Source organism: Erythrolamprus reginae, chromosome 4 (assembly GCF_031021105.1).
Source record: "Erythrolamprus reginae isolate rEryReg1 chromosome 4, rEryReg1.hap1, whole genome shotgun sequence".
NCBI lineage: Eukaryota > Metazoa > Chordata > Lepidosauria > Squamata > Dipsadidae > Erythrolamprus > Erythrolamprus reginae.
In genome coordinates this window covers 112,813,637-112,829,915 of record NC_091953.1, presented here as the reverse complement: position 1 = coordinate 112,829,915, position 16,279 = coordinate 112,813,637, and the positions used below count along the sequence as shown (strand labels likewise).

General features: G+C 39.1%; 1 protein-coding gene across 1 annotated transcript in view; it reads left to right on the top strand.

Moving 5' to 3' along the window:
* The window catches only part of NALCN (sodium leak channel, non-selective), a 309,533-nt gene that overhangs the window by 10,192 nt on the left and 283,062 nt on the right, over positions 1-16,279 (top strand). The window contains exons 2-3 of the mRNA XM_070751235.1: positions 9,421-9,567; positions 12,881-13,063. Of these exons, the coding sequence (XP_070607336.1) occupies positions 9,460-9,567; positions 12,881-13,063 (291 nt within the window). The 5' untranslated portion in view covers positions 9,421-9,459. The remainder of the gene's footprint in view (positions 1-9,420; positions 9,568-12,880; positions 13,064-16,279) is intronic.

Sequence of the window (16,279 nt, the reverse complement as noted above, 5' to 3'; positions counted from 1 at the left end):
AATTTCTGAAGTGGGCTCAAGTATCTAGTTGTAGAAGAGGGAAGGGTTCAAAGATAAGCAGAGACCATCGTAGGAGCGAAAGAAGCCAACTTTATTCCAAGAGGGAATCCATCAATCCATCAAACAATCAATCCAAACTTCTTTTTCCCAGACAGCTTTCTTATAGCAATGTTATCTCTATGCAACTTTTGCTCTGTACATGCGCAATTTACACGATGTGGTAATTCATGTTAGCAAAAACTTCAGAAGAGAAGGATTTAGGGGTAGTGTGGTCGGGCGGTAGGAAAAGCAAGTAGGATGCTTGGCTGCATAGCTAGAGGTATAACAAGCAGGAAGAGGGAGATTGTGATCCCCTTATATAGAGCTCTGGTGAGACCACATTTCGAGTACTGTGTTCAATTCTGGAGACCTCACCTACAAAAAGATATTGACAAAATTGAACGGGTCCAAAGACGGGCTACAAGAATGGTGGAAGGTCTTAAGCATAAAACGTATCAGGAAAGACTTAATGAACTCAATCTGTATAGTCTGGAGGACAGAAGGGAAAGCGGGGACATGATCGAAACATTTAGATATGTTAAAGGGTTAAATAAGGTTCAGGAGGGAAGTGTTTTTAATAGGAAAGTGAACACAAGAACAAGGGGACACAATCTGAAGTTAGTTGGGGGAATGATCAAAGGCAACATGAGAAAATATTATTTTACTGAAAGAGTAGTAGATCCTTGGAACAAACTTCCAGCAGACGTGGTTGGTAAATCCACAGTAACTGAATTTAAACATGCCTGGGATAAACATATATGCATTGTAAGATAAAATACAGGAAATAGTATAAGGGCAGACTAGATGGACCATGAGGTCTTTTCTGCCGTAAGTCTTCTATGTTTCTATGTTTCTATACACAATGAACAGTACAACATTCATGATGTTGCAAAATTCAAAGGCAAAATCTAGGGAAGTCTTGGCAGTAGGCTTTAAGGTGTCAGCAAATACGCTCCTGTTACATTTTGCTACAAGCTAGAATTTTCCCAGGCCTTCAGGCCTATCCAAAGCTCTGTGTTTGCAAAGCATAGGGTTCAAAACTCATGCTAACTTATGCTAACAGCATAACGTGAACTGAGCACCCATATGTGGCTTTGGGTCACATCTGGGCGTGCCCAACCATGTGACCTTAGACTTATGCAAGGAATAGTACATCTAGTAGGCACAACTGGCCTGTTATCAGTGCAACTGATCATTAAGAAATGCCCAGCTATTTCATATTTGATGACGAGTTACCAATGAGAGAGTATGGATGGACTAGGACCTGGAAGTCCTAGACTTAATGGCACATTCTGGTGAAGATGGGCTCCAGATGAGCCCAGAAGCTCAGAAGACCAAACCTCTGGTCCTAGTACTGACCCAGTTTGGTTCCTGCAACATTATACTAGGAAATGCATATTTGTCTTCATTCATGATTCCCAACTAGGCCCATGCAATGGCAGCCTCTTTGAGGCAGAAGTTGGTATATTCAGCTTTTAAAAAATTAATCAAATGGATACCGTTTGCTGGTTTTCTGCCTATTTGTCCTGTGATATGGTTTCATGGTCTTCATTTAAGCTTGTGTAAAATGTGTTATATAGAATTTGTTGGTTTCTCTGCTTCAGCCATTCCCTCTTTTAGTTAGTTATCCAATAGAAACATTGTGGAGATAAAATGATGAGAGATTTACACAAAAGCCATCTTTCTAAGAAGACAGGCAAAAAACATCAGTGATGAACATTTTTAAATATTCTACCTTTTTATTTAGATTAGATTAGATAGATAGACGATAGATAGATAGATAGATAGATAGATAGATAGATAGATAGATGATAGATAGATAGATAGATAGATAGACGATAGATAGATAGATAGATAGACGATAGATAGATAGATAGATAGATAGATAGACGATAGATAGATAGATAGATAGATAGACGATAGATAGATAGATAGATAGACGACAGATAGATAGATAGATAGATAGATAGATAGATAGACGATAGATAGATAGATAGATAGATAGATAGACGATAGATAGATAGATAGATAGATAGATAGATAGATAGACGATAGATAGACGATAGATAGATAGATAGATAGATAGATAGACGATAGATAGATAGATAGATAGATAGATAGATAGATAGATAGATAGATAGATAGATAGATAGACGATAGATAGATAGATAGATAGATAGATAGACGACAGATAGATAGATAGATAGATAGATAGATAGATAGATAGATAGACGATAGATAGATAGATAGATTAGATAGAAAGATAGTATGTTTTATTTATTTAAAAATAAAGCACATCAAAAGGGTGAAGTGATCATTCGATAAGAAATGTAATACATGTTTTCTCACTATTAATTCAAATGGAAGATTCATCTATTGGGATAGTGCTTATTTTTTTATTTAATGTAATTGTTTATTTATATCCCATCTTTACTTCTTCAAATAAATCAAGCATATCTAAGACTCCTTTTTCCTCCTATTTCCCCCCGCCAAAATAATTCTGTGAGGTGAGTAGGGCTAAAACAGATTGACTGACCCAAAGTCACCCAAATTGAGCCAGTGTTGAGCTGTATCATTGAACCAATATTGTAGGACAAAACTGAAGTTAAACAAAAAAAAGTTCATGAATTGTCCTTGAGTTATTGAAATGGTTCATTAAAAATAAAAGTAAAGCCAAGTTAAATTGCATAAATTCTTAAGTAATGTATGTCCGAACATGTTGAAATGAATGAGACATAATTGTAGAAATCACAGACACAAAGGCATGATTTTTGAACAATGCTTTGTCCAGGTTGGAAATATATTTTTCTCATGTTCAGAAGCATTTGCTTTCTTTCTTTCTTTCTTTCTTTCTTTCTTTCTTTCTTTCTTTCTTTCTTTCTTTCTGTCTGTCTGTCTGTCTGTCTGTCTGTCTGTCTTTCTTTCTCTCTCTCTCTGGATTTGTAGTTATTATTTATAACAAGTTTCTTGTGTATACAAGTATAAAGTATTAATTTTATCTAGTTACTACAAATAAATAGTTAATATGTAACACATAGTATACAGACAAATCATTTTAAGATACGATTGCTAACTAAACAGAAATGTCTTAATTAACTTTTTTACTCTAGACCAGTGATGGCGAACCTATGGCATGTGAGCCATAGGTGAAATGCAGAACCATATCAGAGGGCATGCGAGACATTGTCCTATGTCAGCTCCCGCATGCATGCGTGCGCTGGCCAGCTGAGTTTCAGCCTTGAGAAAGGCCGTTTCAGCCTCTGAGACTTCAGGGAAGCCCCAGAGTGCAAAAAACGGCCCAACAGGCAAACCAGAAGTCTGTTTTTCCAAACTTCTGGTTTGCCTGTTTGCCAGTTTTTTCATTGTCCCAGGCTCCAGTGAGGCTTGTGTGCATGTGTGGGGGGTGGGGATATTGTGCATATGCACAGGGGGCAGTGCGGAGGGGTGTGCATGCATAGGGAAGAGGGAACATGAACCAAAAAAGGTTCACCATCACTGCTCTAGACAAAGACAAAGTGTTTTAATTACCTTAGGCAAAGTTGGCTCTTCTATGACTTGTGGACTTCAACTCCCAGAATTCCTGAGCCAATCATGCTAGCTCAGGAATTCTGGGAGTTGAAGTCCACAAGTCATAGAAGAGCCAACTTTGCCTACCCCTGCCTTAGGTTAACGGAAGAGTGAACAAGTAATTATTTCCTTAAATTAATCAAAGGAGCGGGTTGCCTAATCAGGCACGTAGGCTGTCTCATCATATCTACCAGAGGGCGTTCTTGGAGATATGGATAGTTAACCCACACATAATAGTGTACATGTTTTATCTCATGTTTTTAGAAAAGAGTCGACATATTTAAACAAGACCAGTTTTCAGAATTATAGTTCTATTGTTTTATTAACATTGCATAGTTCAGATATTCATGTCATCGTGTTAATATTTCGAGTATGCTGGAAAGGGAATTGAATTAGGCTACCGTATGGTTCTTCCCTTGTACTCTCACTAGATTAAAATGAGGTTTAAGATCACAAAGACCAAAAGCAGAACATGCCCTTTCAGTGTAATTATCTTTGATTCATTCATTATCCTAATTGCCAAGTTCTGAATTCTTCAATCACTAAACAGTGTTATTCAGACATTTCTCATTATCAAAAGTGTATCAAGATAGGTATCGTTTCTGTTGTTTCTTCTTTCTCTCCTCTCTGCATTCCAAATTACACTGTTGCTCCCATGGAAACTGAACATTGGAAATTGTGTGTCATGCTTGTTCTCATGAAGTCAGGGAGCTCCATATAGTTTCACGAAATCCAGAAACGATCTGAATGTGGTTTTCCAAGAGGAAACTTCTTCCTGATTTTTTTTAAGACTCTGAGATTTTTGCAAATGCAAACTTAGAGTTAGAGGTCTTCTTGTTTTAAACAGGGATATAATCTACAAAACCATCCAGGACTTTGCTGTAAACTCATACTGATAAATGCAGTTTTGCGAATGTGAAAATGGCCTCTCCTGTCTTGCTGAAAATCAGCTGGCCAGCACATATGCGCGCTGGAGCTGACATAGGGCAAAACCTTGCATGCCCTCAGATATGGCTCCATATCCCACCTATGGCACCTATGCCATAGTTTCACCATCACGGCTCTACTTGGCTTACAGAAGGAGCCGTTGGCTGCCTTTAGGCCGGTGGCGTTTGCAGTGGTGGCGGGAGCACAACGGAGCCTGGCGGCATTGTCTGGAGAACGGGGGGGTGTAGGAGGCATGCGCGGATGATGCACCCCCCCATTCCCAGCATGCTCTGCACGCGTCATGGGGCATGACGTGCTTCCAGGAGGCGAGTGGCATCCCCCGTATAAAAGGGGGTGGTGCGCCACTCATCTCCTCTTTCTTTGTTGCCACTGTCCTGGCTCGCCACCCGCCATCCCTTTATGCAGTGTGACTGGTGGTCGCCTACGGGGGCCGAGTAGGAATTTTTGGCGGTGGTAACGCTTTAGTTCTCGGCCGTTTTTTCACCTACTCCACACTGGTAGTTGGTGAGGGGTTGGTTTATTTATTTATTTATTTATTTATTTTATTACTTAGATTTGTATGCCGCCCCTCTCCGAAGACTCGGGGCGGCTCACAACATGTAAAAACAAATCATAAGCAATCAGGCAAATTTAAAATATTTAAATATTTAAAAAACCCCATATGCTAACAGTCACACACACAGACATACCATGCATAAATTAAACGTGCCCAGGGGGAGATGTTTCAGTTCCCCCATGCTTGACGGCTAAGGGGGTATCCAGCAATTTTATCCGATAGGATTAGGTCAATTCGGCCAGCAATTTTTATTTACTTATCTTTTATCCCTACAGTCACGGGGAGGCGGTAAGGAGCAGAAAATTGGAAGTAACAGCAACTGTGTGATCTCCTTTGGGCACCTTTTGAAAGGTGACGGGCCGGTCCCCGCCATGGTTCCAAGGCTAGGCCGGCCCAGATATGAAGGCGAGATGCCCTTGGGGCTCACCCACCACATGCCCAGAGACGACTGACTGGGTGGGTGAGCCTCCCCACATGCATGTGCGTGGCATGGAGCAAGGGAGGGTCAAGTTCAAGTCCAAGTTCAAGGGGACCCTCCCTTGCTCAGCAGGTGGCTTTTGCCCTATAGTTGCTCAGAAAGGTTTTTGAATGGTAGTTCCGCCCCCTTTTGTTTTACCTCTGCAGGTCCTAAGTTATTAATAAATGTGACCCATAAATCCCACTTCTGTGTCCATGTGCTTACTCCACATCCACTGCAACAAGATACGTTAGTGGTGAAGCCATCTTTTTAATATTCATTTGTAGTTATCATGTAGGGATGGGGAAAGCAAATTTTTATATACACATTTATCTCATATATATTCAGAGAGCATGAGAGAGAGAGAGAGAGACTGATCAATAATTTTATCACATTGCTATAGTGCTATTGCTACCTGAAATTTGGAAAAGAGCTAATGTGATTCCCATCTTCAAAGAAGCAGGAAAAATAGATCCAGGACATTACAAAACATCAATCTAATCATTATTTAATGAGTTAAATAATTCTTCTCTATCTAGTATTTCTTTAATAGATTGAGTTTATAATTTCCAGCGTTCACAATTCTAAGAGTGCCAAGAATCTATGATATCCGAAGATAGCTAAATGTTTATACACATAAATGTTATGTAGGACCAATATTTTTAAAATGAAATGCTTGTTTAAGACAGTTATAAAAATCACTTCAGATTTTAAGCATTCATAAGTTTAAAATTAAGGTAAAATGTTATGTGAGTTTTTGGACCCAGTTTCTAGTTTCATAAACTTTGGGGAGAATGAATAATAGTACCTCGTGTTCTTTTCTTGCCACTTCTCTCATTTGAATATATCATAATTTTATATGATTATGTCCAAATTGCAGTTTAATGGGGATTTACTAACCATAATTCTACCTGTCAGAAAGAAGTTGGTTTAAAATTGCCGTAGGTCAACCAACATTATGCTACAGTTTTCCAGTTTTAAATGAAAGAAATGAAGGTATAGGAAGAAGCAATTTAGAAAGCCGTCTACTATTTTTAGATTGTCAAATCTATAGAAAAAGAATGAGTTCCTGTTAGTTCTTTTTCACATTAGTATAGCATGGTTCACTTTTAGCTTAATTAGCATTAAGTATAGCTACAAAAAAAATTATATTCATCACAGTTATTTGGAAGTACTTTTGTTATCTTTTCTAATTCCACACATTCATTCCTATAATACAGCGGTCCCCAAACTATGGCCCGTGGGCCACATGCGGCCCGCTGAGGCCATTTATCTGGCCCGTGGGTCTTTTCGAAGGCCGCACTGGAAAAGCAGTGAGAATGTCCCCTTCAATCTCATCTCACCCGAGGTAAAGTACGGCTTGCCGAAAGCCAAGCTGGGCACAACACACACACATCCACGCACACACCCGCCTCCTCCTCCTCTTTGAGTTGCTAACTCCCGTTTTCTGAATGGGGATTGAATGGGAGTTTGGGGTCAGAAGGTGGAAGCTTGTTGGGTGAGTGCTCTGCAGGGAGAGAAGAGGGAGGGTGAAAGAGGGAAAAGAGAGAGACAGAGAAGTGGAGAGAAAGAAAGAAAAGGGAAAGAGAAGGAAAAAGAGTGGAGAGGAAGGAGGGAGGGAAGGGAGGGTGGGAAGGAAGGAAGGGGGAGAAAGAGAAGGAGAGAGAAAGGGAGAGAGGAAGAGAGATAGCAAGAAAGAGACAGAGAGCAAGAGACAGAAAGAAAGCAAGAGAGAGAGAAAGAAAGAGAGTGAGAGAGAGAGAGACAAAGAAATGTGCAGTGTGTATAGGAATGTGAAGACAAAGAAATGTGCAGTGTGTATAGGAATCTGTTCATAGGTTTTTTTTATAGTCTGGCCCTCCAACAGTCCGAGGGACAGTGAACTGGCCCCCTGTGTAAAAAGTTTGGGGACCTCTGCTATAATATGTAAAACGTCTTCCACAAATCTATCTATTCCTGCTAATCCAAACCTTTTGGTATTTCTGTTCTCCTGAACACATCAGCAGAATTAATATTAGATTTCCTGTCAGCCAGTTCAATTCAGCTGGTATCCAGGTGTTTTCTATTGAAAACTGCTGTAACATATGGATAAACGGCTTTGAATTTTTCAACACAGCACTATTTACTTTTGCTAAAGGGTAAAATGCTTTTCATTCAATAATTTTTTCACGTGCAAGCGATAATGTAAACCACGGTTTGTGTAATAGCTAAAATCTGCTCAGAAAAAGCCAAATATGGTAAAGAGGATTATTTTTAATGTTTTTGTACCACAAATTTTATAGACAAGCAACAAAAGATCTTATTCAAATCTATAATCCCGCTTTCCTTCAGCTTTTCAAATAAGCTACAATAATGAATAATAAATGTTAAAGCAATAATTAATAACAGTGTACCAATGACATGGCTGAGATGTGACGAAAGCATCTTGATACATCAATTATCTTCTGTCGTAGCACTCCGCTGGATAGAAATTCTGGCTTGTTATGAATAGTCCGTCTGCTTACACTTAACTTGCAGATTTTGTGTAGACATTCTTTAAAATATCTGCCACTTAATTTTGGTGGTGGTGGCAAACAGCTGCTCAGTGGCCACTTTTGGTAATCAAATGGATAGCAAAATACAACAATATTTGGATTGTCTATGTACAGTAGTCCCTTGCTATACCGCGCTTCACCTACTGTGGCTTCACTTCATCGCGGGTTTTCAAGAAATATTAATGAGAAAAATCATTCGCGGATCTTCGCTGGTTCGCGGGTTTCTGAGGAAGTCGATCAGCAGATTTAAACAGCCCGCTCAATGCGATCGGCAGGTTTTTCAAAAAAAATATATCTAAAATTGTAAATACTGTATTTAAATACTGTATCTAAAATAAATGCTGTGTGGGAAGGGTTTATAAACACTTAAAACAATGAAAACTTACCAAACAATTACAATATAAATACTTAAATAAGTACTATCAGTCGATAAATTCCCCATTGCGGATTTCACCTATCACGGCCGGGTCTGGAATGTAACACCAGCGATAGGTGAGGGACTACTGTATACATGTCTATTTTAAACATGCATCCATACAGCTTGTTAAATATCTGTACCAACTCCCAGTGGAAACTCTTATGGCAAAACAATAAATGATTTCCTTAGCATGTTGTTCATACTTAGGCTCAAGGTATTCTTTTTTTCTTTCTTCCCAAGTAATCTAGTATTCATAAACTAAGAATTTAGATGGCTTAAAAGGTGTGACATGCAAACTTCTGATAACAAATTATTCCCATCTAATTTTTTTTTGTTAGTGCGAAGAATGAAATAAGAGTAGAATAGAATAGAATAGAATAGAATAGAATTCTTTATTGGCCAAGTGAGATTGGATACACAAGGAATTTGTCTTTGGTGCATACGCTCTCAGTGTACATTAAAAATATATATATTTGTCAAGAATCAAGATTGATTGTCACTTAATGATTGTCATAGGGTACAAATAAACAGTCAAGAAACAATCAATATTAATAAAAATCTTAAGGATACAGCAACAAGTTACAGTCATAAGTGGAAATGAGTGATAGGAATGATGAGAAAAAACTAGTAGAAATGGTAGTGCAGACTTAGTAAATAGTTTGCTAGTGTTTGCTAGTGTTGAGGGAATTGGTAGTAAGTATTAGTAGTAAATGAAGAAAAAAAGACAGTGATAATGTAAAGTACATTGACTGTCATGTACTTGCCTAATCTAGTAAAGTCAAATCTGTAGTGGCCTTTTATTTCCATAGTTTATAAATCAGATATCTGGATAAATGTCATAATCTTTAATCTTGTCAGGCAGATAGCAGCATGATTTTTTTCCCCTTTCCTTTTTTTAAAGGACATTTCACAGTTTTATATAAACAAAGAAAATTTCAGTATGCTGAAAAGGAAACAGAGTTCTAGGGTAGAAGCCCAGCCTGTAACAGATTTTGGTCCTGATGAATCCTTATCAGACAATGCAGATATCCTGTGGATTAACAAACCAGTAAGTATGACACACTACCTTAACTTTCTTACCTTTATATGGTTAAATGATATGATTAAATGATATGATGCAACCAGGAAAGACATGTATGGGTTTTTTGTTGTTTTGATTGTTAATTGTGGGTTTAAAATTGTTTTGTGCTGTTTTTAAGGAGTTTTATATTTTATATTTAAGAAGTACTGTATTTATATTATTGTATTTGGTTGTAAGCCGCCCATCTCTTTCTTCATTTAGTCATCATTAACTATTGATTCATTCTGTCATATTATGGATTAGAAGTTCTTATTTAGTTGTTCCCAATAACAAAGTATCTTTTCAAAATTCACCGAATTCCAATAACAGAAATGTAAGCACATACTTTCATTTACCCATCGGGAGAAATTTAAGTAGGTAATTTCCATTGATTGTAGCAAAATCAATAGAACTTAACAATACTTAATAACATAATAATAATAATAATAATAATAATAATAATAATAATAATAATAATAATAATATAAAGCTGCAATTAAGCATTGTTATGTTCCATTGGTTTTGCTATAATCAATGGAAATTATCTACTTAAACTTCTAAATAAGGCCTTTGTGAATTGCTTTTTGAACTTTTCCTTCATTTCTGGTATGAACAAATCGTTATATCGACATTCCTTCAGTGGCCAGTTCAGTTTTACTATTTCATTTTCAGTTCCTTTCTTTTTTATATACTTTGCATAAATCCAGTCTAACATGAACAAAAGTATACTGTTTGTTGTACATACTCCTGATCAGTTGGAGGATGATGAAGATATTGAGGACTCGGATTCAGATAGTGTTTATGTAGTAGTGGGGGGGGGGGTTACAGGTAGTAGAACAGGTGGGAGGCCAGCCACAGGATGGGGCTGTGAGTTCAGGATCTAGTGAGGGAGAATCAGACGCTCGCTGGGTTAACCCTAAATTCAGAAGGGCCCAAAAACATAGAGAACAGAGGTCTGGAAGAAGATATTAAGGAGAGGAATGGGTTAAATATTGTAGTGATGTATTTGGCATGTCAGGGGGCTAGTGGAGAAGAATATATTTGCTGAAAAGAAATATGGATGTGTTTTCACCACGCTAAAGTAAGCCAAAGTATTTTGTATTGTATTTAGTCAGTGCTGCTGGTTTTTTTAAAAACTATGTAGTTAGGAAAGAAATCTTGTCTAAGTGAAGCAGGAAAAGGAATGTGAGAAATGCGGCTAAGAGAGAGATAACAGACCGAGTGATGTCTGGAATGTGTTGAAGTACAGGAGAGCAGAGAAATAAACAGAGTTGCTTTATTCATGAAATGATGCATTTAATGAGAGTTATTTGTAATTACTAAACTTCTACCAGAAACCAGATCACTGTTAATATTAAAAATTAATCTGAAAAAAATTCTGAGTTCTGAATGTGACACTTGCAACACAATTATCACATTCCATTAAGAAAAGGGAAAATCAAGTATACAAACTCACTATCAAATTCACTAGTGACAATAAGGAAGCCAAAAAGAAACATGGAAATATGCCAGCCCCGTGTTACATACAACATATTTAAAAGGGCTGTTTTAAAAAGAAAATCAAATAATACAACTGTTCAAAAAACAGGAAAAACACAATTAAATGGTTAAAAAAAACACATCTGCATTTTTATTGGAGGACCCAACTGAGAGCTAGGAGAGTAGAGAAGAGGGCAACAATTTCATGACTTTAAACAAATGAAAAATGGAATGAGGTGCTGATTGTCCTAAACCACTGCAATGCAAATTATTCTAAACTTTGTGCAGAGGGAAAGGGGAAATTACCGTATTTTTCGGAGTATAAGATGCACCAGAGTATAAGATGCACCGAGATTTTATACCAAATGATGTAGTAATATATTGTTCAATAAAATACCAGTGTAGCAGAATACTTTTTACTAACGTGTAGTTTTTAAAACCATGTACACTTTTTACAAACTTCAAACTTGACATTAAACTTGTGGACTTCCACTCCCAGAATTCTTCCTCCAGTCATGCTATCTCAGGAATGGGAGTTGAAGCCCACAGGTCTTAAACTTGTCAAGTTTTAATACCCCTGCACCCCTAATCCCTAACCCAGGGGTCTTCAAACATGGCAGTTTTAAGACTAGTGGACTTCAACTCCCAGAATTCCTCCTTCAGTCATGCTAGATGGGGTAATTAGAAGGCAAAGACAGCCCCGTTTTTGCAAAAATGGGCCAATTTTTTGGCTGTTTTTCCACAAAAATTGGATGGGCAAAGGGTCTGGGCAGCCTGCAGGGAGCTCCTGGGTGTTGAGTGCTGGCAAAAATGCCCCCATTTTATGCAAAATGGGCCATTTTCACCCATTTTTTTGCACAAAAATTGAGGCAGTTTCTCCATTCCCCATCACCCAGGAGCGTTCTGCAGGCTTCCCAGACCCTTTGTCCCAAAATGGGGAGCGAGGACAAGGCTTCAGGACAGCAAAAATGGCTGCATTCGACGTATAAGACGCACCTACATTTTCAACCTATTTTAGGGGGGGGGGGGTGTGTCTTGTACTCCGAAAAATATAGTATCTCATCTACATGGTACCCTTTATATAAATGGACTTAGAAAAATACACAAACCCAAAAAAGTGCTAAAGGCCCAAAATGAGCAAGAATTACTGTCTTTTTAAAATATATATATATATATTTATTAATTTTTTATTACAACAAACAAACAAAAAAATTCTTAAAGAAAAAGTGCCCAACACCAATAAACCCCACCACCATTTAGGGGATTAAATTATTTGCAATAAGTTTCAATTTCTTCCTTGGCTCTGGTTTACATTTCTTTACATACAAAAAGTGATTGGAATTTATTTTTCACATTGTCGTCACAAATTCTACTTAAGATATAATTTTTCACCTTATTCCATCGTGCCATCAGCTTCTCCAATTTATTTTCATCAAAGTTATTTAATCTTATTTCCATAATTTCGAAGTGGATGTGGTCCACCATGTACCAGTACCAATTCTGGATTGTCCATTTATTGCTATCCTTCCACCCTCCATTAGGGTGGAAGAATTACTGTCTTAATTCCCTTTACAGCATATTTATTTATTCATTCATTCATTCATTCATTCATTCATTCATTCATTTATTCACTCATTCATTCATTCAATTTTTATGTTATAATAGTAGGTGTTTTTAGCAGTAAAAGCCTTCAATACCTAAACTATTTTTTTTGTTTTGCATTCAGGATGCTAATTTGAACTGTTAGATATGAAACAACACCGAAAAGTATTCGTAGTTGTACGAGTTGATAAAAACTTTATTGCTGTTTTATATTCCTCAGTGGGTGCATTCCTTGCTGCGCATCTGTGCCATTATCAGTGTTATTTCGGTGTGCATGAATACCCCAAAGACCTTTGAACATTATCCTCCCCTTCAGTATGTGACCTTTGCTCTTGATACGTTGCTGATGTTTCTCTACACGGCAGAGATGATAGCAAAAATGCACATCCGTGGCATAGTCAAGGTAAGTCATTTTTAATTTGTTATTTTTTAACAGACACCATATCTTTTATACTCAGATTCTGGATCCATTAACTGAAGTAAACTTTGCTATGCTCTAAATCAGTGTTTGCCAACCTTGGCAACTTGAAGATACCTGGACTTCAACTCCCAGAATTCCCCAGCCAGCATAGCTGGCTGGGGAATTCTGGGAGTTGAAGTCCAAATATCTTCATTAGCTGTCTGGGGTCCAAATATCCAAATATCTTCATTAGCTGGCTGGGGAATTCTGGGAGTTGATGTCCAAATATCTTCATTAACTGGCTGGGGTCCAAATATCCAAATATCTTCATTAGCTGGCTGGGGAATTCTGGGAGTTGAAGTCCAAATATCTTCATTAGCTGGCTGGGGTCCAAATATCCAAATATCTTCATTAGCTGGCTGGGGAATTCTGGGAGTTGAAGTTCAAATATCTTTTTTAGCTGGCTGGGGTCCAAATATCCAAATATCTTCATTAGCTGGCTGGGGAATTCTGGGAGTTGAAGTCCAAATATCTTCAAGTTGCCAAGGTTGGGAAACACTGCTCTAACTGAAATCTCCAAATCATGTTATGTTCCTCTTCTGAATCTGTCTATTACATATAATACTCATTGTTTGTAAAATTAGCCTTCAGGACCATCTTATTGATTATGTTTACTTTCTTTTTCTCAAAAGACATTTCTTTCATTACATTGTTTAGCCTTTTTTTTTTAACATGAAGGAGCCTGTATGTGTGCGAATGGGTATATGAACATCCACTGTGGTCTTGCAAAATGGTTAGGCTTTCATTCTCTCAAGTCTTCCTCACCGAATCCAAAACTCAATTTATCAGGGGCTGTTTGCAGATCTTGAATATCAAGATACCAATTTTTGTGCTTTAACTACTTCGTGACTAATAGCTGAGCGTAATTGTTGGGCAGTCCATGCTTTCCTGCTGTAATTCTATAGTATATAGCAGTGATGGCGAACCTATGACACGCGTGTCACCACTGACACGCCTAGCCATTTTTGGTGACACGCGGTCGCCGGAGAAACGGAGCTTTAGGGAGTGCAATTGCAACCGCAATTATTATTATTTTTCCTCTCCCCTTAATTAAGAGGCCGGGTGATTTTCACCCCGCCGATATTTGCTATGGCTGGGAGGGGCGAGAACACCGCCTCCCAGCTGATTGGCGTGGTGCCAAGCATCGAACGGTGGTTGGCTCGCAGGGGCCGCTGGGAGCGAGGGGAGGGGTTGCAGGCCTCCTCCCTTCCCCCTGCCCAGGAAAGAGTTGTAAGAAAGAAAGTTGTAAGAAAGCGCGCTGCTTTCTCGGAAAGCCAGCTTTCCTGGCCAGCACAGGGCTTTCCCGCCGCTCCCTCCCTCCGAAAACACAACGGAGGTCCACAGCGAAGCCAAGTGGAGCAACGGGAGGCTCAGGCTGGTGGCGGTAGACCTCCGGGTTTTTTTCGGCGGGGGGGGGGGGCAGGAGGACCTTCCTGGCTTTCCGGGGCAGCTGGCTTGAGACTTGTGCCGGTCAGCAAAGCCAGCTGCACGCCGGAGATGTGGAGAGAAAGAAGGGAAAGAGAGGGAGGGAAAGAGGAGAGGACAGAAGGAGGGAGGGAAGGAAGGGAGAGAAAAGTGAATGAGAGGGAGAGAGAAAGGGAGGAAGAGAGGGGAATAGGGGAAGGAAGGAAAAGAGAAAAAAGTGGAAGGAAGAGAGAAGAAAGGAAGGGAGAGAGAGAGAGAGAGAAAGAGAGAGAGAAGATAGGAAGGAAGAGAGAGTGAGAGAGAGCAAGAAAGAAAGAGGGAAAGATTGAGAAAGGCAGCGTGTGTGTGTGTGCGCGTGTGTTGCCCATCACTGGTATATAGGCTCCAAATTGGGTGCCTTGTTCCCCTGCCTCAAGTTCTGCTTAGTTTGTTCCTGAACAAACTTTCTATTGTGTTTTTCCTACATTGGAAAAAAAAATGGTCATATTCCACTCTACTCTCTGTTACAGTCAGCTTTTTGTGAACGAATATCCATGTCTGTTTAAAACAAAACAAAACACCAGTATCTTGAAAGGAAACTATGCATTGAGGAGGTCAGTTATTTAAAAAAAGAAACAAATACAGTAGTACCTCTAGATACGAGCTGCTCTACATGCGAGTATTTCAACATACGAGCCACGAGGGGAGAGACATTTCTGTTCTAGTCCCGAGCTCAAATTCGGGATACGAGCCGAGCGTCCACTAGGTGGCGCAAGAATCCTTGCTTTTGGTTATCTCGGAGGGGAAAAACAGCGTCTAAAGTTATTTGTTCGAGATACGAGTTGCCTCGACATACAAGCTCCCTTCTGGAACGAATTATGCTCGTATCTAGGGGTACTACTGTAAATGCATTTAAATTCTTAAAGGTTTCTGCAGCAGACATCCTTTCTTGGAAACTCTTGGGATTTTAAATGCTGACAAACCAGCAATTTTGCATTCCAACCTCTTTTTCCTCATCACATTGCCATGTAGTGACAATGGCAGCCTTGAATTAGGGGCAAGTCAGAAAGTCCCACCAGTGACAGGAGAGGCCACCTCTTGAATCACAAAGTAATATGTTGTAGCTTTTGAGATGGCATTTGCTGAGCCAAAATGGGTTTTCCTGTTAAGGATAAAATGGCAGTGGTACAAATATAGATTGTAAATGCCCTACCTGTCATTTGATAGGGCAAGTGGGGTGGGGTGTGTTCTTCTTGTGCCAAAGCTGGGACTGTACCAGAATCTGGAAGAACTCCGTAATGGATGTCATCAAATGCTATTTTGCACTATCTGTAATTGTAAAGATAGAGCTACATAGTTGATTATAGCTGATAACATTGGAATCAATGTAAGCCTTGAAGAGTTTTAGATACTGCTGTGAAAGCTATAGAAGCCTTGTTAGGCTTTAACATGGATAAATACCAGTGGGGAAAGCCTTCTTTATTTTAACTACTGTGGGCGTGGCTTGATGGGCTTAGCTTGGTGGGTGTGGCAGGGGAAGGATATTGCAAAATCCCCATTCCTTCCCCACTCCTGGGGGAAGGATATTGCAAAATCTCCATTCCCAGCCCACTCTAGGGCCAGCCAGAGGTGGTATTTGCCGGTTCTCCAAACTACTCAAAATTTCTGCTACTGGTTCTCTGAACTACTCATAATCTCTACTCCTGGTACTCTGCACTACTCAAAATTTCCACTACTGGTTCTTTGAACTACTCA